The sequence below is a fragment of the Manacus candei genome, unplaced genomic scaffold (genome assembly GCF_025592945.1).
Source record: "Manacus candei isolate 608988 ecotype Guabito, Panama unplaced genomic scaffold, ASM2559294v1 h1tg000084l, whole genome shotgun sequence".
In the NCBI taxonomy this organism is placed as follows: Eukaryota; Metazoa; Chordata; class Aves; order Passeriformes; family Pipridae; genus Manacus; species Manacus candei.
Window position 1 is genome coordinate 4,717,618 of NW_026138132.1, and position 21,802 is coordinate 4,739,419.

General features: G+C 50.5%; 1 protein-coding gene across 12 annotated transcripts in view; it reads right to left on the reverse strand.

Moving 5' to 3' along the window:
• AAK1 (AP2 associated kinase 1) overlaps positions 1 to 21,802 on the reverse strand; it is an 83,708-nt gene that overhangs the window by 10,374 nt on the left and 51,532 nt on the right. The window contains exons 17-22 of one of the 12 annotated variants that reach the window (XM_051812047.1): positions 21,115 to 21,210; positions 10,739 to 10,840; positions 9,051 to 9,152; positions 8,031 to 8,141; positions 4,570 to 4,674; positions 993 to 3,028 (exon numbers count right to left, since the gene is read on the reverse strand). The exons of 1 other annotated variant lie outside the window; for it this stretch is intronic. In XM_051812047.1, the coding sequence (XP_051668007.1) occupies positions 2,934 to 3,028; positions 4,570 to 4,674; positions 8,031 to 8,141; positions 9,051 to 9,152; positions 10,739 to 10,840; positions 21,115 to 21,210 (611 nt within the window). In that variant the 3' untranslated portion in view covers positions 993 to 2,933. Of the gene's footprint in view, positions 1 to 992; positions 3,029 to 4,569; positions 4,675 to 8,030; positions 8,142 to 9,050; positions 9,153 to 10,738; positions 10,841 to 15,757; positions 15,834 to 19,179; positions 21,036 to 21,114; positions 21,211 to 21,802 lie in introns of those variants that run through there. 10 more of the 12 variants (XM_051812055.1, XM_051812044.1, XM_051812048.1 and 7 more) reach the window with 10 other exon arrangements.

Here is a 21,802-nt window from a genome sequence, read left to right on the forward strand (position 1 = left end):
AAGCCAACGGTGCCAAGATTGTCCCCCCAGCCCAGACTGCCCCAGCTGCTCACACAGCACCCACTGCCCTGGCCAAGGAGGGCCCACGGGACCCCAGGAAGTTTGGACAGTCCAAACCCAGGAAGCTGCACCTTCTGGTTTGGGATGGATGCTCCCAACACAGTGGGTATTGTCAGAAACAACACAATTGGCTGATCTCTCAACTGTGGGGTGACACTTGTGCCCATCTGTTGAAAGGTGAACCAGAAGGTTTCCAAAGGCAGGGGCATTTCTCAGCCCACGTCCCCCCCGAACAACCGAGAACCAATATCGAAATTCCAGCTACTCTCTGAACATTTCCCACCCAATCCCAGTTTGTTCTTGCACCCACAGCACAGCCTTGACGGGAAGGGAAATGGCTCCATGTCCTGTGGTTGTGTTTGCAGTTCCCTGCCAGGAGGATCCACCAGAACAGTCAATGCCACCACTGCAAGCCCCAGAGCCCTCTGTCATCCCAACACTCAGGAACAGCACCGGGCAGAGAGGAGAACACTGCTGGGATTTCACTGACTGTAGGTTTGTGCCATGTTACCTAACACCTCCTGACCCCCCAGCCCTTCAAAGGGGACAGAAACATCTCCCTCAGCTTCAAACAAGGCTCCAACCAAGCTCCAACAGCCTCACTGACACCACCTGGGCAGCACCAGGTACCAGGCACGTCCCACAGGGACACGAGGGAGGTTCAGTCTGTCCCCCCCCAGCAGCAGCTTCCACTCAAACTCCCCAGCTCTGAGCAGCACCAACACCAGCCAGTGCCTGTAGGACAGTCACAGTTTCTGGAGTTTAAAATGAATCCCCAATCTCCACTCATCTCATCTCATCTCTCATCTCCCATTCGCTCCGCAAACACGTGGCGAGGATTTGCTGATGAAGGAGGTCAAAGAACAGACATCTCTAAAATATCATACTTCCACCCACACCCACGAACAGCTACTTGAAAAAGCAATAAAATAAACATTCACATCTGCTTATTTAATAGCATTATTAACAACCCAGTGCATTTGTCATTTTTTTCCAGAACCCTTGAACAAGCGCCATTAGATTTAAAATCTTAAACATTCTTTAAAAGTACTTTAATTCACAGAAATCTTTGTTTCTAATATACAGTAGATGGTTACTTTTTAAAATCCATTCTCTTTTCATATAATCTCAGTATCTGACTATACAATAACTTTCTATCTATAGCGTCTTCATGTTTTCCAGTCCAGCTTGCCTGTGCTTTAGGAATATAAAACAAAAAAATAATAAAGTTCTATCCACAATTTTACTAAGGTCATTTCCATAGTTCTCATGTAAAGCTTCTCTTGGAAAGTGCAGTATACACATGTAATGATACAACACACTTAAGCAATACTTTTATTATTAAGTGTAGGTTTTAAAAGAAGAGTAATGTAGAGACACAACCGATGGGAGATCTATGTACAGAACTGGTTAAACGGAGTGTTGGGGGGATGGAGGGAGGAAAAGGAGGAGTCACAAACTTGGGTCTCTTCCCTTCTCAGCGAGGTCAGCACAGACATTCAGTCGCTCGAACTTTCGCACGTGGGAACTGCACTGTTACTAATACAGCTACAAACACAGACACGGGGAGAGCAGGAAGCTGGGAGAGTCCACTACAGAGGGAGGGACAGTCCTTCTGGGCAGAGAGAGCTCTCAAATACAAGATAGAAATTCCGCACTTCGGGATAAGCCAAGGAAAACGAGGTGAGCGTATCCAGCAAAGTTGACCAACTAAGCATGTGGAGGGAAAAGAAAAGGGAAACCCCATCGAGCTGTAGCAGCACTGGTTTCAAACCACCCGAACCGAGTGCATGCGTGTTCAGAGACCGGGGAGAAGGGCCCACAGGAACCTCTGCTACTGAAACAAGGGGTCCACACTGACCCGGGTGCACCACAGCAGTCACGGGAGAAAGGGGAACCCAGACCAGAGACCAGAGGCTGGACCAAAACCGGGACTGAAAACGGACAGAACGACCGCAGGACAATTTGTTTCATACACAATTTACAGCAGGTCGGGGGGATTTTTTTCTTTCCAGTCAAACACAGAAATCACAGAAAATACATCTGCTGCTGCCACAGTGCCCTTTTCACCCAAAAAAAGGTCAACAAAATGCCAGTCACAACCATACTCACATGGATTTGGTTCAAAACCTCGTTACGTTTCACCTAAGGTCATGTCTGCAGCTTTAACAATCTGGTTTTTTCCTCTTTTTCTTTTCTCTTTTTTTCCTGGTTTTCCCTCCCCCAGGAAGTGCAGTTCATTCCCGAGCAGGATTGTTAAACAGCAAACCATGGGCTGGGGGCAGCTGGAAAACTCTTCATCTGCACCATCACCAGAGTATGGGCTGGGCTGTTTCAGAGGAACTCGGGGCTTCCTCCTCCTCTGAAGCCAATTCAGAGCCATGAGCTCTCCTGACCTGGATCCTGCAGGTGAGGGACGTCCCCACCACTGTCCCCCGGCCCCTTCCTCCTGCCCATCCAGGGAAAACAGGGACAAGCCCAGATCCCAAAGCACAAAGCAGAGGTTGACCCACACCGTGCCCCCCTGCTCTGGGCAGGGGAGGCTCTTGCAGGCAGGGGCCCAGAGCAGCTGCTGTTCCCTGCTCCCCACGGTGCTCCCTGCACACGGGCTACGGGGAGGAGCAGAGGAACCAGAGCAGGCGTTCAGAGCTTTAGGGAGGACAGGCTGCCTGGAGAACTGAGACAGAATCCTTCCCAGGCCATGGGAAGACACGAGAAAGGTGGGTGACTGTCTCCTGTTGGCAGATTTTTCTTTTAATTAAGAAAAAAAAAAAGAGCAAAGCCCCAAAGAAGCACAACGGGAGGAAACTCTTCTGGCAACGGGACGGAGGGTTGGGTACGGGACAGAAACTGCGGCTGCTACTGTGCCACTGCTACAGGTCTATCAGCTGATCCACCAGCAGTAAAGACCTGGCTATGTTGGGAAGACTGGACTCAGAGCTTCCACTGTTGTTTCTAGAATGCCCACCTGAAAGTGTGAGAGATAGGAATTCAGTATTGAACAGGACACACACACACGACAGTTTCAGAAGTTCAAGATCAAGCAAGAAAGAAAAAAGTCAAAGCAAAACAGAAAATTTGCTCAAGCTCTTCTCATTACTATCACAACAGCAACAACAACCCCTCCTTGCTCTTCCACCCTCTCCCCCCAAACCAACCAGCACAGCAGCCAACAAATCCCTACAAACACCAGCTCCTTCCCTGAGGTTTATCCAGGCTGCAGAATCCTGTCCTTACTAAAGGGTCACTAAAGCAATTCCAAGGACTCCCACAACCTAAAGACAGTTCAGAGTTTTAAATCTTGAAATTAAGTTGCTATTTTAAGAGCATCTTTGGTTTGCAGCCGCTTCCAGGAGAGCTGAGCTCTCATGGGGCTTTCTGTAACTGGGACCTGGACACATAAGGAAAGGATCCCAGAACAGGCTGGGGTGGAAGGGACCTTAAAGACCATCTGGTTCCAACCCCTCAAGAATCTTCTCTGTACTCAAGGTAGCCTATCCTGGCCCAGATTTGGGAGAAATCTCCTCTGACTTCCAGCAGGAGCAGGGTTTGTAATGTCTGAACTATGTCTAACAAGTCTTTGAAAGCCAACACGGGTGCAGAGCAGGGGCACAGCACATTCCTGCTGGGGCCAGAAGTGGGAGCTAGGGAAGCCAAAAAGTTCTGTGATCAAACTGAGGGAAAAAAAAAAAAAAAAGAAGAACCCTAGAGTTGTCTTTAAACCTTCACCAGTACACCAGAAGCTGTAATCAAAACTTTTCAACAGTGTGACCGCAGAGGTAGGACCCACTTCACTGAGCAGGCTGTGAAACGGTGCCTGATTCTGTCCCTGAAGAGCTAAAAACACAGCACTGTTGTGGCTTTAAGCCAAAAGTGCTGCTGCTCCTCCATAGCCCTGTGTGAGGCTGGAAGTGCTGGCCAAGAGCTCCTCAACTGAGGGGACACCACGGTCTGAAGTCCCACAGACTCTCCTGCTCAGAGCCCTTCAAAGGAGGTGGGGACCATCAACCAAACCTCACACTCAGTTCCCACAAGCACCTTTGAAAAAGCCCCAATTTCAGCAGGAGTTTTGGGATTATAAAGGATCATTATCATCATCATCAGCCCGTTTGTTGTTCCTCATGCCAAGCTCACTCAAAAGCCAAAGGATCTCCTTTATTGGCCTGGACAGCAAATGGGAACGTGGGAGAGCAGAGTTCTCCCAGCACCTCAGCAAGAGGTGTCTGTGCTCTCCTGGCAGGCTGGGAGCAATGACCTCATGGGATCTGAAATCCTTGCACTTCTTATCTTTTTGGACATGGAATCCTCTCCCAAACAGAGAACCTACAGAAATTTCAAGGCCAGCGTATCTCAGAGACAGACTAAGCTCCCTAAATACCACACTGATGTATCTACAGTTTAGGGTTTGGACTAGTCACACCTGCTGCAGCACCACTGCCCCAGAACTAATTTATATGTTCACTGTTTTCCTTTTCTCCTTCCCTTTTTCACCCCCACATCCTGGCTTACCTTGTGAATTTTTGGATATCAACACTGGAATTGGGTCAAACTCATCTTCTGTCACTTTTTCAGAGCCCTCAGGAGCATCAAAGCCTGATATCAGGTTAGTATCTTCTGCAGCATAGAAGAGAAAGAGAGTAAAGAAGCAAAGACAGCAGAGAGGCTGGTTAGCATTGCCAGGAAGGGTTAGAACATCTCTATGTTTTCAGAAACAGGGTTCAGAAGCAGGAGTTTCATTTAAAAGGTGAAATAAAGTTGGTAAGTCTGGGTAAGAAGGTGGAGAGCCAATTAAATACAGAAGTAGAGGGGATAAAACCAAACCAAACGAAGCCAAGTCACAAGAGCCAGAACAAAATCTGGCCAGTCTGAAGGCTCAGCTGGAGAGTTCAGAGCTGTGGCAGAGGCCTGGGGTTAAACTCCCAAGGACTGAAGGTGTTCTTTGCCATTAGCATGGTCTGAGAGCACAGTCTGGCTCTCTGGCTCCCAGCTCTCAAGCACAGGGAGAGGAAAAGGGCTGGGAAAAAAAGAACACAGAGAAGAAATTCCCATCATCTCTGAGACAAACCCATGAGCGTTCACCCACGGCACTAAAACAGCAAGTGAACATCAAGTCAGATTTCCAAGGAGTTTACACACCTGAAAATGTAACCAGATTTAAAGGCCCCTCAAGCAGCTCTGGGAGATAAATCCACTGATTTCAAACCACGTCAGCCACAGCTCCACACTTGGTGGGAGGCACTTTCAACCATCTCCAGAGGAGATGAACCATTTATCCACCTTATCAGGCAATTATGTACCTTCAGAGGCTCCCTCACTCACTGTGCATCACTGCTTGTCACTTCAGACACCTAAAATACCTTCCAAAATCTGCTCCTCAATTCCTACGTGAAAAGCCCAGCAAGGACACGCACAAGCTGATGGTTTTCACAGAACAGGAACATTCCTGTTGGACTCCTACTGGGGAAAAAAAGCTCTTTACCCAGAGCTGACAAAGATGTTAACAGGTTTGGGGTTGGCTAATGCAAGAAACCACTTGTGGAACTACACTGTGCCCTGGAGGATCAGACCCAGGAAGGACAAACCTCAGATCACAGATTGAGTTAGGCTGGAGAAGACCTCAAGTCCAACCTATGATTGAACACCACATCCTAACCAGACCATGGCACGTTCAGCCCTTCCTTAAAATGTTCCAGGAGAGCAGTGCCAAGAGTCAAACACACAAAGGTGCTTCATCCTAACAGGAAGTCTCATCTTGTCATCACTCTGTCCCTGGAGAGATTTGTTTGTGGCTCTTCCCAACCTACCCAGGAGCCTCTGTAAGCATCCCTTTTCCAGGGCATTTACACCCCCAGCTGTTCCCAGCCCCAGAGGTGCTGCACGAGGTGCTGAAGGAGCACAGCTCAGCTCTGCCCTATCCTGAGGAGAGGGAAAGGCTGGAGAGTGTCCCTGCTTGGTACAACCCCTCCGAAAGCACTGGAGCTCAGCTCAGTGTCACCGGCAGGAGAAAAACCCTCCCCCTCACACACAGAGCTCAGGGCTGAACCAGCAAAGGCAAATTCAGGCACCCTGAAGGCTGAGCACAAATTCCAAGGCCAACAAACAGCCCAGTGATGGACAGAGGAAGGATCCTGTGGAATGGCTGCAGCACCAGACCCTGCTGGGAGCAGGGCTGCTCTTCCAGCCCTCCTGGTCCCACTGGGAACAGGCAGAGCTGCAGCTCCACAGGCTGATGGTGCCCAGGGACAGCAGCTCCTGCCCCAGGGGGGTTTCACATCATCCCCACCAGGACTGGATAAACAAATCAAGGACTGAGACTGATGCACAGTTAATAACCACACCCAGACCTAGAGAATCAGGGGTTGAAAACAAGCCATAAATTAGTTCTGGAAGTTATTTTAATAACTTGCCCCCTCACCCCCTCTCCTGTGCTAACAGAGCCTCATGTTCTCATCAAACATGATCCTTTCCCATCCCAGAGGAAACAGCAGGGCAGCCTGGGAGGGCCCCACAGGAGCCTGTTAATTCATTTTCTCATTAAGCCACACCAACAACGTTTGGGCTTTGCTGTGTTCCAGGAGGGAGCAGGAACTGCTCCACACACAGCTCAAGCCATTTACACAAAATAAAGTGGCCCAGAAGTGTATTACAGCACTGAGCAATTAGAACAACTGCTTGTTTAACCCAAAAGCTCTGTGGAACACACAAACTCATTCTGAAGTGCCATCAAGTGTAAAAATTGATTACAGACTGTTTTCACAGCAATTCCTCTGAGGACAGATCGTTTCTATTGCTATAGGGATACTCACCAAAGGAGCTGAGCACAACCCAGCACCAAGGGGCACCCAGAAATCAGCACTGCTGCTCGGGGCCTCTCTTTTCAAGGCAATAAATAGCCCAGAAGTCCAGGCTTTCCCCCCCACCCGGGTATTATCCAATATTCCCTGCAAGCCTGGCTTAGGTGAGTCAGCCTCCAGCCCCTGTCACTGTCCCCAGGGGACACAGGCCCTTCTCAGAGCTGCTCCAGCCCAGGACAGGGATGGGCCAGAGCAGGAGAAGGTCCTGTGCACACCCCACTCCAGCTGACAGCTCCTCACAGCATTCCTGTGCCCCTGCTCCAGCCGTGGAGAGGGCCTGGATTTCAGCTTGGGAAAAAGAAAAGCCATGTGAGCTCTGCCCCAGCTCCAGGGTCCCCCAAGTCTTGTTTAGCAATGGCCAGAGAGCAGAGCTGTGATCACTGCCCAGCACTGCTGCACTGCCAGGGCTGGCCTGAGCTCCTGGGATCACCACACAGATGCTCTGCTTCTCCTCTTCCCTCTGCTTTGTGCTCCCAGGACACTGTTCCCTTTCTCAGCTGGACATTGCACCTGGGCTCTCCTGTGTGTCTGCTGGGACACTGCAGTCTGACTCCAGAACTTCTCCTGATATCCTCTGGCAAGGAAAACATTCTCTAGAGCTGGAAGAGCTCAGTCATGTGCCTGGGATGGCAACTCCAAAAACCCCACCTTTTGATTCAAAACCCTGGGACAGATGATTATCAGGCTCCCTTCCAGATTTAGTCATTTAGCATAAAAACAGGCCTTAAATCCCATGTGGAAAAGCAAAAGCAGAGTGCATTCCCTGAGGAAGGGCTGCACACAGAGCCCACCCTTCATGCCTGCTGGATCCCTTCTGCTGGGGAACTCCCTTCCCTCTTCCATGAGAAATGTCACCTACTTTGACAAACCCTGTCTTTACAGTCAAGCTGAACACTTTATGCTTTTTCCCTTAGTACTTCAGTGTACATTCTAAGTTTGGGAAGAAAACAAAACAGTGGCTTGGGGGAAAGAAAAGAAACCACCACCAGAACATGGGGCAGAGCATCTGCCTGTGTAAACCAGTCCCTGCCTGTGCAAACCAGTACAAGCTTTGCTTTACATCAGCTCCAGCCCACACAGAAGGAGGGCTCAGGGCAGAGCAAGGGGCCACTTTACCTTTGTGAGGCTGAGCTGCAAAAGCTACAGGAGCAAACTCATCCAGGAGATCAGCAGCAGGGTTAGAGAGCAGAGAACAGTCAAGCAGAGAGTCTTCCCCAGTGAGAGAGTCTGGATCCAGGTGAGCATCCCAAGGAAGCATTGAACAGGACACAAAGAGTGTTAGGCTCACATTCCCACATTCCCATTCACACACACTTAGAGCAGAGTTTCAATCCAAGCCATTTCTTGTGATGGAAAACATTCCCTTCAGTGAGGGCAGAGGGGCCCAACACCTCCAGAAACATTTCCCACCTCCTCTGGGATGCCCTGCCCTCTGAAGCTGAACAGACAAGGAAGTCCCACAGGGACAAGTTCAAGGGGGGCTGTGCAGGGAGGGGAGAGCTGCAAACCAGACATAAACTGCCTGTTTTCAGAGACCTCTGAGAAGAGCTCAAGTCCATCTGCTGTGAAGAGTGGCCTGCTCAAGGCCTGTATGGTGAGAAAGGGGCAGGAACTGGCTGTGGCCATCCTCCCTGGGACAGCAATCAGTCCTAAAGCAGCTCGTGGGAGTGATGCTCCAGCACCTACAGGTCTGTGATGGGGGCTCAGGGAATGTCCATGGGAGCCATGGAATGTCCTGAGCGGGATAGGACCCACAAGGATCATCCAGTCCAACTCCTGGCCATGCACAAACACCCCAACAATCCCACCCCGTGCCTGAGGGCGCTGTCCAAATGCTCCTGGAGCTCTGGCAGCCTTGGTGCTGTGCCCAAACCCTGGGGAGCCAGTTCAGTGCCCAGCCACCCTCTGGGGGAAGAGCCCTTCCCTGAGGTCCAACCATTCCTCACAGGCAGACCAGTGACATGGACCTTGGAGGAACCACCCAGAACCCCTCGCGGGACACAGGGCAGGCCCAGCTCCTGCTGGTGGGCAGAGCAGTGAGAGGGAGACACTTCCACGGGCACAGCCAGTGCTCCCTGGCTGCCAGTGCTCCCTGGCTGCCAGCCCCCCTGGCCCCAGCCCATCTGCCCCACCAACCTGTCCTGGTGGAGGCGACCGACTCGCTGTGGGACACGAGGCGCTGGGGCAGCGGCGCCTCCAGCCCCGGGATCAGGCTCTCCACTGCCACGTCGGGTTTGCCTTCCAGGGGGCACAGCAGGGGAGAAGCCAGAGGTTAGTTTGCAAGGACAGGCAGAAGTAGGAGCTGAGGCAGCAGCTGTCTGAAGCCCTTAGTGACCCTGTAATTTGTGTCAGCACAGGAGGCTGCAGTCCAACGTTAATTTAATCAATTTAATCACAAGGGAAGACTGTAACTCATCAGTGTTTGGGGGTGAGTCTTTATTTGAGTTTATTTATTTGTTTTAATTTATGCAAGCCCAATTTGAAACACCCAGAGCACAGAACAGCAGGTTAATAACACCTGCCCTGCAGCCAAGCAGGAGACTTGGGGCTGGGCAAATATCCACAAGATCCTTGTCCAGGAAAAGGAGAACCCCTGACCATGACAGAGTCCCCTTGCAACAGGAGTAACAGGGCTTAAAACACCTGCTTTGGAGCCCTTAGCATGGTCCCAGTTAAGCCTGTAAAAAGCCAAGATGTGGGATCTTTGTTCCCATTTAAGGGGCCAATGGAGCAAGGATTGCAGAGCCAACAGGGAGGTGACAAAGTTTTGGAACTTGACATCTCACTGGAAGGCCCAATCCCCAGTATCCATCTCACCCATCATGTGGAGACAACAGGAGATGTTTACAAAGGCTGGATGCAAAGATTTGGTTTACAAAAACCCCAAAGGGAGGGGAGAGCCATGGCAGGTACCTGCCACAGCAGCCACATGCAGTGACTGTCTGGGTCTCCTCAGGGACCAACAGCAAGGCAATGATCACATTAAATTAAAGGACAAGGATGCACCCAAATGCTAGAAGCAGAAATGGCCTAACTGGTCAACCTAAGAGAGATTAATGACCATTTCTGTTTTCACAGCAGCGTGTGCGTCTGTGATTTGCAGGATCATTATCTAAGAGCATTCAGACAACTGCCAAAAATTGCAAAAGGGAGTAGAAGTTTTACTGTTACAGTGACTCATTTCCTTCCTCTCTATTCCAAGCCACAGGTTGTAGCCAGCTGGCCAAGGGACCCCGGCTGGGACCCCAACCCACACCATCAGCTGATGGCAGCCACTGAGCCTGCAATTATTTGGCAAGTAGATGAAAACAGGATTCTGCAACGCTCCAGAATCTTAGTCCTGCCTGATGCCTCCTGCATCCAGGCTCACAGCCGCCTAGCATATTATTCCCAGCATTCCCCAGGCCTAGGGAATGCTGTCCTTCCTCCTCCTGCTGCTGAGGGTCCATGGAGAGACAGACCAGCTCAGTGCCCGGGTTGTGCTTGAACACAAAGTCTTGACCAGAAGGGGAGGGATTTTTGGCATTTCCCCTTCAATCAACAATTAACTTTCTTCTACCAAGAGAACACACAAGGCACAGCTGTGCCACGTTGCTGTGCCAGATCAGTACCCCTGGATTCCAGACACAGACACCAAACCTTCACTCCTCAGGTGTTCACCTCATGGAGAAAAGGCAGATCTGTCTCAGCACAACCCACAAGTTCCTGCACGTGTTTCACCAGCAGCAGGGGCTGGTTTGGGAGCTGGGGGGTGCCTGTGGAGTTACCATGCAGGCCAGGCCAGGCCAGGCCAGGCCCAGGGGAGGCCCTGGGTGTGTGGTTACCATTGCCAGCGTCGGCCGTGCTGCCGAAGGGGTCAGCGAGGGGCAGCAGGTCGGGGAGCAGCAGTGCAGGCTCAGGAGATTTGAGTCCCTCAATCAGTTTTTCTGGGTTAAGCAGGAGAAGGAGCAAGGGAGGCAACAGAGAGAAAAAGCAAAAAAACAGAAAAAGAAAAGACAACATTAATGAGGTGCTCAGTCCAGGGCTCACGTGGCAGCCTCAGGAGCATCTGAACCACTGGGAGCGAATGGCTCCAGCACGGGATCCTGGGATGGGATGGGCTGGGAGGGACCTTTAAGTTCATCCAGTCCAGTTCCTGCTTTGGGCAGGGACACCTGCCACTAGCCCAGGGTGCTCCAACCTGGCCTTGGACACTTCCAGGGATGGGGCAGCCACAGCTTCTCTGGGAGCCTGTGCCAGGGCCTCCCCACCCTCATTGTAAAAAAATTCTCTCTTTTATCTAATCAAAATCAACCGTCCTTCAGTTTAACACCATCATCTCTTGTCCTTTCACAACAGGCCCCGCTGAAAAGTTTGTCCCCCAGTATGAGACACACAGAGGGCAGCTGCTCTCCAGTGGCCAGGTCACCTAAGGCAGGTGAGAATGTCCTCCCCCTCTGGGTGCTGCTCTCCCCAAGGAGCTTAACCCCCTACCCAGAACCTTAACATGACCCACTGAAGCCCAAATTTAAACAATTCTCCCCCCTCTCCCCTTCCTATGCTGGGGATTCCTTTGTTAGTCTTCATCTAATGAGGAGAAACAGCAGAGATGACCAGCTCAGGCATGAGAGCCACAGCTCTGCTCAGGAAGGGAACCTCAGAGCCCTTCAGAGCTGGAGCAAAACCAGAGATGGAGACCCTCCAGCTCCAGCCCTCAGCACCCGCCCTGGGGTCACAGAGCTGCCCAGTCACCAGGCAGTTACTTCACTCTCAGATTTAAATCAGACACTCTCAGCAGCACAACTCCTGAGGCTCCCATTATCCCTCACACAGAGACACCCAGATCACCTGGGCAAGAAGTTAATCTCAGTTATTCATCAGGTGGATGAGTGATTTCCCAATCACTAACCAGGTTTGCAATAACCAGATTAATTACTCGGCTTTCACAAGGGGTGCTGCACAGAACAAGAGGATAAAGAACAATGTCAGGACTTACTAGAAGTAATCACCTGCAGTAGAACAGCTCTGATAACATTTGCTCCACATGGACAAATCTGGCCATTTCAACTTGTTGAAATTACTCCCATTTATAATCTAACATTAGAAAGTTACAAAACTGTTACATGTATATTTTAATTCTTGAGTTCAAAGGCTGGTGTAATTATTTATTATCCAAAGAAAACATGCTCACAACTGCACAAAAGCACAGGAATCCTGCTCTATAAAAGACTTACCATGCTGAGAACACCAAAGGAAAGCTGAAGTTGCACCGTTATATATATGGTAATAATACCCATGGCTTTTATTGCCCTATAGAAATAATAAAATAACCTGGAGGCTTTGGAACTGCTTATTCAAAGCAGGACAAATTCTACTCCCCATGAAAACCTTCACAAGCCAACACACTAAAGCAACCAGGAGGGGAGGGAAACCTAAAAATCAGCCCAAGAGGCAGCTGTTGGATCATGAAAGGCCTGAAAAAGGTCAGCTGATGGGAACAGCAGCCTTAATGTGTCTGAACCCCTCCCACCTCTGTGAGGAACACTCCATTTTAAAAGGTGGAGTTGCCAAAGTCCCTCCAAGTGCAGAGGAACCATCCCTGGCTTCTGTGGCACCAAGAGGGGCTTTTCCCTGGGATGAGGGGAGAGGCTTGGGAGCAGGGGCTTGTCGACAGGGAGGTGTTAATGCTGTCCAAGGGGGGCCAGGAAGGGTGGAATGGTCACGGTGTGCTGGGAAAACAACCCGGGAAGGAGCCGTGGGGACAGGGAAGGGAACAGCCCAGCTCAGAGCAGACCCTGCCCAAGGCTGTCAGTGCCCAGCTCCTCCCAGGGCACTGCACCAACCTGCACCTTCAAACCCACACAGCCAGCACTCATTCCTTCCTCATCCCATTCCCAAGGGTCCTGCTCCTGGAATTCTCCCTCCTCCCCCTCCCATCTCAGCAGTGTCCTCCTGTCTCACAGCACAGACTGTCCCTGTGGCACAGTGGCACAGTGGCACTGCCCCTGGGCAGGCACTGGAGCTGCCTGGTGAGCTCAGCCACGCTTCTGAACCACACACAAATCACAAGAACAAACATGCTCTTCTCCCTACAGGTTCACCTTCCCTCCTGTCCCCCAGGCCCAGCTGGTTTTAAGCAAAGCTTTAGGCTGTCAGTGGTTCTTTGTCTGATTTTGTTACTTGTCTCATGAGATCTCCTTCTCTGCTTCCTGCACTGCTGGTGCTGAGCTGTCCATGCTGCTTCAGGCAGCCACTGCAGCCCTCAGTGCACAATTAAAAGGAACTTTTATCCCTTTTGAGTGAGGCTGAGGAGTCCAACAAAAACAAGAAGGTGGCAGGAGAGATGGGAAAGGAAGTAAAGTAACAAAAACCAAGTGCCTCAGCCTATCTTGAGGCCCAGCAGTTCATTCCCTGGTTTCTGGGCTGTGTTGCATCTTGTACTAACCTGTAGGAGTAAGAGATGAAGTAAAGGAACAGTTTTGTTAAGTGGTGTGAACTTCACCTTCAACAAGGAGCAAAGGAAAGGTTAGAGAATTCCCAGTGAAATCCATCTGTGTTAATCAGCAGGAATTCCTTCTCCACAGGAGTGAGGGCTGCTCTCCTCAGCACAACATGCTTATAAAAACACCCTTGCTAAAGCAAGGTTTTCTGAACCCACAGCAGATGCCCAAGCCCAGAACACCTCGTGCCTCTGCAGTGCCAAACAAGCCCAGCTCCAGCTCTGCTTCCCCACAGCTCCAGCATGGGAGGGACCTCCTGCTCCTTCCCTGGGCACAAACACGGGCAGCTGCAGTTTAACCACAGCCACATCTGGAAAGATTGTCACAATCCCTGGTGACAATGAATTGCAGCTTGGGTCCTGCCACCCAGGGAATTCCCTTTAGTTTCCAAGGGAAAAGCTGCTCCACCTGCACGTGGAGTCCTGGCTGAGATGAGGAGAAGCCAGCAGGGACCAGAGTGAGTAAAGAAAGAAAACTGGGATAATTACTCTCGTTCCTGTGACCTGTGCAAAGACAGCAGTGCCAGTCACATGTGCTCAAAGTGCCCACCAGCTGCAGAACAGACTCCACGGGCAGAGCCCCAGCACGGGGCACATTCCTGCCTTGGCAGAGATGTGGGTGACAGCCTGGGCAGGGACTGCTCTGGAATATCCCCTCCCTCCTGCCATCCTCACACACACCTTGGGCAGGAACATCCCCTCCCTCCTGCCATCCTCACACACACCTTGGGCAGGAACATCCCCTCCCTCCTGCCATCCTCACACACACCTTCTGCTGGGGGAACCAGCACTCCTGGGGGGGAAACCAGCACTGGGGGGAAAGAAACCAAGAGAGATGTTCTGCCACTACAGCCCCAGTTTCTGTTGACTCCTCAGGTGTGTGGGCACAACCCCAGGGTGGTTTTAGGAGAGGTCATGATGGCAAAGATGCAGCAAACAGCAATGGAACAAGAAATAAGAGTAATTCCCTCGATGCTGCAGTTTCAGGACTCATCACAACCAGTTCTGTGCATGGATGAAGCTCAGAGTGGAGGGTGACAGGACAACACCATCTGTATCAATCACCATGCAGGGAAACTCGGGGGTTTGGAGTATCACAGGTGCCTCTGCCTCAAATCCAAGAGACAAATGCAGATCATTCCCACGCAGACACACGAACAAGCCCGAGGATAAACAAGGTTAAGACAATGTAACCCCACACAAAGGTGTTTGATCTCATACAGCTCCTGGAGAGCTCCCAGGATGGGCTTTCATCAGCTGGGAAAGGTGAGCTTTAACCTACAACTGTGTTCCCACATGGAGCTGCCTCTTGGAGACATCCTCAGTCAGCCTCCCAAAAACCTGCCAGATGCTTCCCAGGTCACAGGAACCGACCCTGTCCCAGGTTCAGGAGAAGCTGGCCAGGGGTGTTTCCTTTGCTGTTGGATTTTCTGCCATGCCCATTTCCAGCCCTGCCAGGGCTGTGCAGCCCCAGTGAGGAGCAGGGCTGGGCAAGCAGGGCATTAGCAAGCCTTGAGAAGGTGTCTGAGCTTAGAAGCACACAGAGGGATTAGAAAGTGCCCCATCAACCCTCTCCAGAGGTAAAGCCCAGCCACACACTGCAGCCTTTGGATGAATATTTCACGTTCTTCCCAAGTTCCATGCTCCTCACAGTAAGAAGTGCCAGATTGTTTCCTGTCAGAGCAAGGAGAACTCTGCAGACAAAGCAAAGCAAGATTTTACAGCTAAGGGGTGTGGAGGACCCCCAAATGCCTCATGCTGGTGGCTTCAGGGACTGGAATATTAAATCACTTCCTCCAGGAATGAAAGCAAGAGCCTTTCCTTTGATTTGTACCAACATAAGAAGGAAAGGAAGCCACTGAATTAACTATGGATTCGTATCTTGGAACAAGCAAACACGTTCAAACACCATGCAGTGGTTGAGAAGCACAGCTTTGGACCATCCACTGAGAAAATGCTGCCCTGTGTCTTCAGATCCCTGTTCTACCACATGCACAGGTCTGACTGAGGGTCACCATCAGTCAGTTTGCACAGACTTTGCATCTGCAACACCACCACTCCAGACTCTCCACTGACATGCTGCAGTTATTGGGGGCCACACACCCCTGAAGCAACAAAGAAAATGCAAAAAGCACTTCAAGAAGGACTAGAGTTAGGAAAAAATATAAATTAAGAGAAGAGGGAGGCAAATGGGCTTATAGTCAGAGCAGGCTATTAGAGAGAAAAAAGATTCCTGAGAAACTTGCAAGTTAAAGAGGGAAGGGAGGCAAAAATGTGCCCCGAGCTGAGAACACACTGAGCAAGATGCACCATCTCCAAGGCAAGGAGGGGCAGCAGCACCACACACAGCAAGGCTGTTACTCACTGCAGGACTGGAGGGAGAGCAAAGGGAAAGACAGCTCAAGAGAGGACACAGCAGAGTCCTTTTCCTCGGGTGGCAACTGGGAAACAAAGACAAGGTTGTAAAACTGCTGCTGGGTGAGCTGTGCTGGGAGCAGGAGGGCAATCACCCCGTGGGCAGGGATCAGGCACTGGGGATGTTTCTGCCTCCTGACTGAGCCACTGCTACAGATTAGAGGAGGCCCTGAATGTTATTCAGCAGAGGACTTGGGCTGACCAAGGAAGGCACTGGAGTTTAATTTTCCTAATGGGCTTGCTGTGAAATGGGATTGTTTCTTACAGAGCACAAACAGGAAGAGAAGCTGAATAAAGGCAACTGGAATGCTCCAAATACACAGGACTTTGTAAACACCATGGAGGATAACTGGACAACATTTAACAGTGGCTCCTTAAGAAATCAAAATCAAGTAATTTTAGTTTCACACTCAGGATCTCAAATATTTGTAAAATAATAAATTATACCCCCTCAGATCAAGCTCAAAGCCCTGGCAGAACAACACTAGATGCTGTTTACACCCATTTAGTTGTGATTCCCAAGGTCTGTTGGCCCCAAATCACCACAACACCATACTGTCCTCTCAGTTAATGCAGCAATTAATCCATCAAGTTCCCAGATGAGTAACTGCCCTTTTGCATCTTCCCAACTCAAGATGCAAACTCAGATCATTAGTACACACCAATATGTGGCTGTGCATGTCTGTAATTACTTTATCTCAATGTGTCATCTTGGGACAAATAAATTCTCACTGGAAATACAGTTTTTGTTACAGTTGCTGTGAACACTCTGACATAGATGGGCACCCAGTTATCAGAATTTATGGGCCTGGGGCAGAGTTATGCTGATTAAAAACATCTCATCAAGTATTTTGTGCCACGAAATAAAAGACCCTCCTGCATTAGTAACAGTGGCCCTGTCACAGCAGCTGAACTCGTGTGTTTTGACAAGGCTGTCGGTGCTTTCAGTCCCAGCTTGTGCTTCCAGGTGCCACAAACTGCCACTTCCAGCACCCTCATCTCAACACTTCACAATTCTGTCCCACTTCCAGCTCTTCAACCATTGCAAAAGCCTGACCCTCCCCCCAGCTCTCTGGGCTGCCCTGGGACAAAGCTGGGGCCCAGCTCCTGAGGCTCCTGAAGGCCACACATTCAACACAGTGAGAAGAGTCATTTCTTTGCTTAAAACTCTGCTTTTTGAAGCCAATTCCATTTTGAGCAGGAATGGTTACCAGGGCTGACCAAATCTCTAGATCAGGGCAGGGGTGTGGGCATGTTTTGTTTGGAGGTTGCACTGCAGGACATCTACTTCCTTACCCTGATGAGCATCCTCAGGGTAACGTGGAAACACACCAGTCCATGAGCATTTGTAAGGAACAGAAGGCAAACATCATCCCTAAAGTGCTGTTTAAAGGCTTTGGAGAACCCCAACGTGACACTAAGCAACAGTGTTTGCCCTTCCATGAAAACCAAGAGTTCAGTGTGTGCCCAGCTGGCACAGACCTCCTTCCCTGGCCTGGGCATCCTCCCCAGCTATCCCTGCATGGTTTCTGAGCTGTGCTGGATGTGGAATTCCTCTCAGCTTGTATTTTTTAAGGGCAAGACAACGTGGCAGAGGCTGGTTGGTGCTGCTGCTCCTCAAACAAGTCAGTCCCTCCACCACAGACATGTCTGTCTCTCAGCTGCAGCTGATGCTGAATTACTGCAGGGAGGAAAGGGTTGTGTGAATTCACAGAGAATGATCAAAGCTCTGTTAAAAAAGGGGTGAAAAAGATTGACTCCTGGTGCCACAGCAGCATTGAACTCAGTACTGACACGGAGTTTATCTGGAAATAAGACAAGGAGGAGACGCCCCTTCCACCCCAAACCAACCAACCCCAAACAACTGAAAGGGACAGTTTTAGCAGTATCTCAGAGGGCATTTCCCTGGGCCCAGCCAGCACTTATCAAAATCTTGATGTGAGCAGATGCTTTTGAAGTCAAAAGGATGTGTGTGAAACCTCATCTAATGGATGGCTGACGTGGGTAACCACATCAAGACAGCATTTAACACTCCAACTGCAGTGGGAAATAAGGGACATGGGCCAGAGCAGCAGCACCAGGGGCTCTGGGTCAAACCTCTCAGTCAAAGCTCTGCAAAGCAGGTTTAGAAATCCCAGACTTGGGACCACTCAGGGAGTGAAACCTCAAGGACAGAGACTTGTCCTGAACTGAGTTTAATTTCAGGTGCATAACTCAGTTGAATTCCTCCAGAACACCTTCTGCAAAGAGCAGCCCCCTGAGCTCCAGGAGCTCGATTCCTGGGCACAGACACTCAGTGGCCCCACGCAGAGTCACCACTGATCAACACTCCATTAGGATTAGTCAGTGCTGACTCCTGCAATAAGCTCATTAAGAACAACTTGGCTCATTTTCCTGCACATACACAAGGAAAAATGTTTTCAGCATGAATATTTAATTCCTCCTTATTTTAACAGATGTTTTACCATATTTTCACATCCCCCTTGCCAGCTCCTCTCACTAGTTACAATTCCATTAAGAATTGCAGCCAGTCCACACTGGAGGAGGAGGAACACACTGAAAACCATCCCACTGCCCCCGATGACATCTGTCCTTCTGAGCACGCAGAGGGAAGGGGAGAGGCCCAGGAGGGCTCTGGCCAACACCCAAGTGATGCCACCCACACCTCCAGGTGCCACAGGGAGCAGGGCTGTGCTTTAGGCAGAAAAAGCAGCTGAGCCTTAGCCAGTCCTTCAGCTGCTGCAGGTCTGGAGGGCAGAGAACTCCCAGAGCTGGCTCTGTGTGACAAACAGGGAAAACACCCAATAAAACCTCACCTGGGTACTGAAAGCCCTCCTCAACAACACTGCCCTTGCCAGCACAGGGTGAGGGCTCACACTGGAACTTCTGCAAGGGCTGTCCATCCTCCCAGCCTAAGGTAAAATGTTTTCAAAGCAAGGACATTCACTATTATCAAGGTTTTCTCAGGAATAAAAATACTCCAAATGAAAGGAAATATTCAGTAAGCATTCCAAGAAATTCAGCTGCTCCTGCAAAGAACTGAGGCAGCTTGGTGAGGTGCAGCTGGAGATGTTGTGCAACTGGAGGTGAGGTGCAACTGGGAGACTGGAGTCACTCCCAGCTCTGCTGACTCACAGGGCACCACTAAAACTCCTGTTCACCTGCAGTCAGCACACCCCCCTCTGTGCTGGGGGATGGTTCTGCACAGGTAACACAGAAGAACAAAGAGGACTCTGTCCTACGTGACAGACACAGACTCAAAACCTGAGTCCAATCCCAGGATTTTTATCTTTTCTGTTGAATTTACAAGTGCAGGCAAAACCCTCTTGGTTTTGAAAGCTAAGGGTAAGTCCACAGATGTGGCCCTTGAAAACACTTATGAGCTCCTGGCCTCAAGTTTTATGTTAAAAGGTGAAAAATAAACGAGAGATGCCTTGGCAGGAACCTGCAGGAAGCCAACACAGCCACATCTCCTGCATCCCCTTGGCCCCAGGGAAGGGGATCCACTGAGCTCAACGGGACCAGACACGGGGAGAGCAGCAAGAGAGCACAAGCACAGCCAGGCAGGGCCAGCCCTGTGGGCTGAGCAGCCTGGCACCACAGGAACTGCACCAACTGCTGCTCTGATGAGCTGCCCCCAAGGGCAGGGCTGGCAGGCAACTCCTCCACAGGGTTCCTCTGCCACAGAGAATTCCAGAGCTCCCCCAGCTGGAGCTCACCTGCTGCTCCCTGGGGCTGTGCTCCGTGGAAACGCAACAGGCAGCAAGGAAAACGTCCTGGGGTGCAACTGTGAGAGCTGGGAATGGTGCTGGCAGGGAATTACACGGTCTGGGTGACAGACTTCAACCAGGAAAAACAACATTTCCAATGGCATTTCAGGGGGGAAGGAAAATGTGCAGTCAGGTGCCTCCTGTGGGCTCTTTTCAAGTCACAGCTGGGCAGGTCACTCCTGGCACGTGCCCACACAGGGGACAAAGCCTCCAAGTTCCTTCTACCCTCAAACTGCAGCATTTATGTAAAATCCCTTTTGGACCAAACCACACTCCTCATGCTCTTTGAGCATCCACCAGAAGGAAGCAAGTTCCACAGACTTATGGACAAAAAGGGATTTATTTTTCTCCTGAATTGCTCAGCTCTCCATGAAGAGATGCCACCTTCACAAAGACATTTTGGTTTGGGTCACAGCCCCAGTAATCCCCAGCCTGGGCTAAGGACAAGGGTGGGAGCTGCCACGAGCACTTGTCTGGGGCTCAGTGACAAGGGACCTGTCACACACAGTCACTGGAGGCTTAGAGAGACTCCAAGATAAAAACATTCCCATTTTCCAAATCCCACCAATTTGCAAATAAGCTCCTAAGCACTTACATAATCTTGTGCTAAAAAGTGTTGGCTGCTGCAGGCAGAAATGTGCACAGAGGAAAGACAGAAGCAGCACTGCAAAGGAAATGGAAATAGCACCAACTGCACCAGAAAACTTTGCCAAATCAGAAAAGGTCACATGTAACTTGTGCTTCACATGATGCACGAATTGGTAGCAGACTGTGGAAGCCAAAGAAACATGGACTCTCCCAGGAAAGAAGGATTAACAACAATAAAACCTACAATTTCAAAGCTGGAGACCAATTTGAAAAGAGCTTAGGTCAGAGGAGGTGATTAATTACCTGATGGTTATTTTCCACAGAATCATGGAATGGTTTGGGTTGGAAGGGATTGTAAAGCTCATCCAGTTCCAACCCCCTGCCATGGACAGGGACACCTTCCACTAGCCCAGGTTGCTCCAAGCCCCATCCAACCTGGCCTTGGACACTTCCAGGGATGGGGCAGCCACAGCTTCTCTGGGCGACCTGTGCCAGGGCCTCCCCATCCTCAGAGAGAGGAATTCCTTCCCAATATCCCATCTAACCCTGCCCTCTGGCAGTGGGAAGCCATTCCCCCTTGTCCTGTCCCTCCAGGCCCTTGTCCCCAGTCCCTCTCCAGCTCTCTTGGAGCCCCTTTAGGCCCTGGAAAGGGCTCTCAGGTCTCCCCAGAGCCTTCTCTTCTCTTCCCCCAGCTTTCAGTTTTTCCTCCTAGGAGAGGTGCTCCAGCCTTTGAATACTGAACCTTTAAAGACACCAACACTGGCATCAGGAACAAGGAGACAACCCTGGGGTCTGCCAGGAAAACCAAGCACACACATCAGCACTGCCCCCAGCTCAGCCCCACTGGCTGAGCCCAGGATCTCAGGGTGCCTGGAAACAGAACCAGAACATTAGGAGGACAAAACCAAGCCCAAGACTCTGCCCCCCTCCACAAACTCTGCTCTGTTACCTGGCGTGTCGGACAACGGGAGAGGAATGAAAGGATCAGGCACAGTCAGAAGAGGAGGGCTAGAGTCCAAACTCAGAATGTCTTTCGTTTTTTCAGCTGGGAGAGAAAAGGAAGAGAAAAGGCAGAGTGAGAGAGAGAAGAGGAAAGCAGAAGGCATCGAGCAGTCTCAGCACAGGCACAGCTCAGTGTCAGAGCCCAACAACAGCCTGACAGAACAACACACACACACTCAAATCCAATTTATGTTGCCAGTGAAAAGACTAAAAAACCAAACAACAAAACCAAACAGCTATTACCATGTAGCTCTCCAACACACTTTAACCAACAGATCTCAAACCACTCCCTGGCAGGGAAGGCCTGTTATCTCCCTTCACAGCAGCACAAAAGGTGAAAAGCCTCAGCAGAGGATACACAGCCCACGTCAGGCCTCTGTGTCTGCAATAAAAGATGCAGCATCTTGTACCAGACAGGCCTGGAGAGACTCCTGTTTGAGGAAAGAAAGAGGAGGGCTGGAAGGGTCCAGCCCAGCACCGAGGTTTCCAAGACACCTTCCTGTGCAAAGCTCAGGACAGGAGAGTCGAGGGCACATTTCAAAGACAGCCACTGAAAGAACTGAACACAGAACAGTGACTGGAAAGCCCAGAACGTGCAGAGGCTCCTCAGGCTTTCAGAAGGTACATTACAGCTG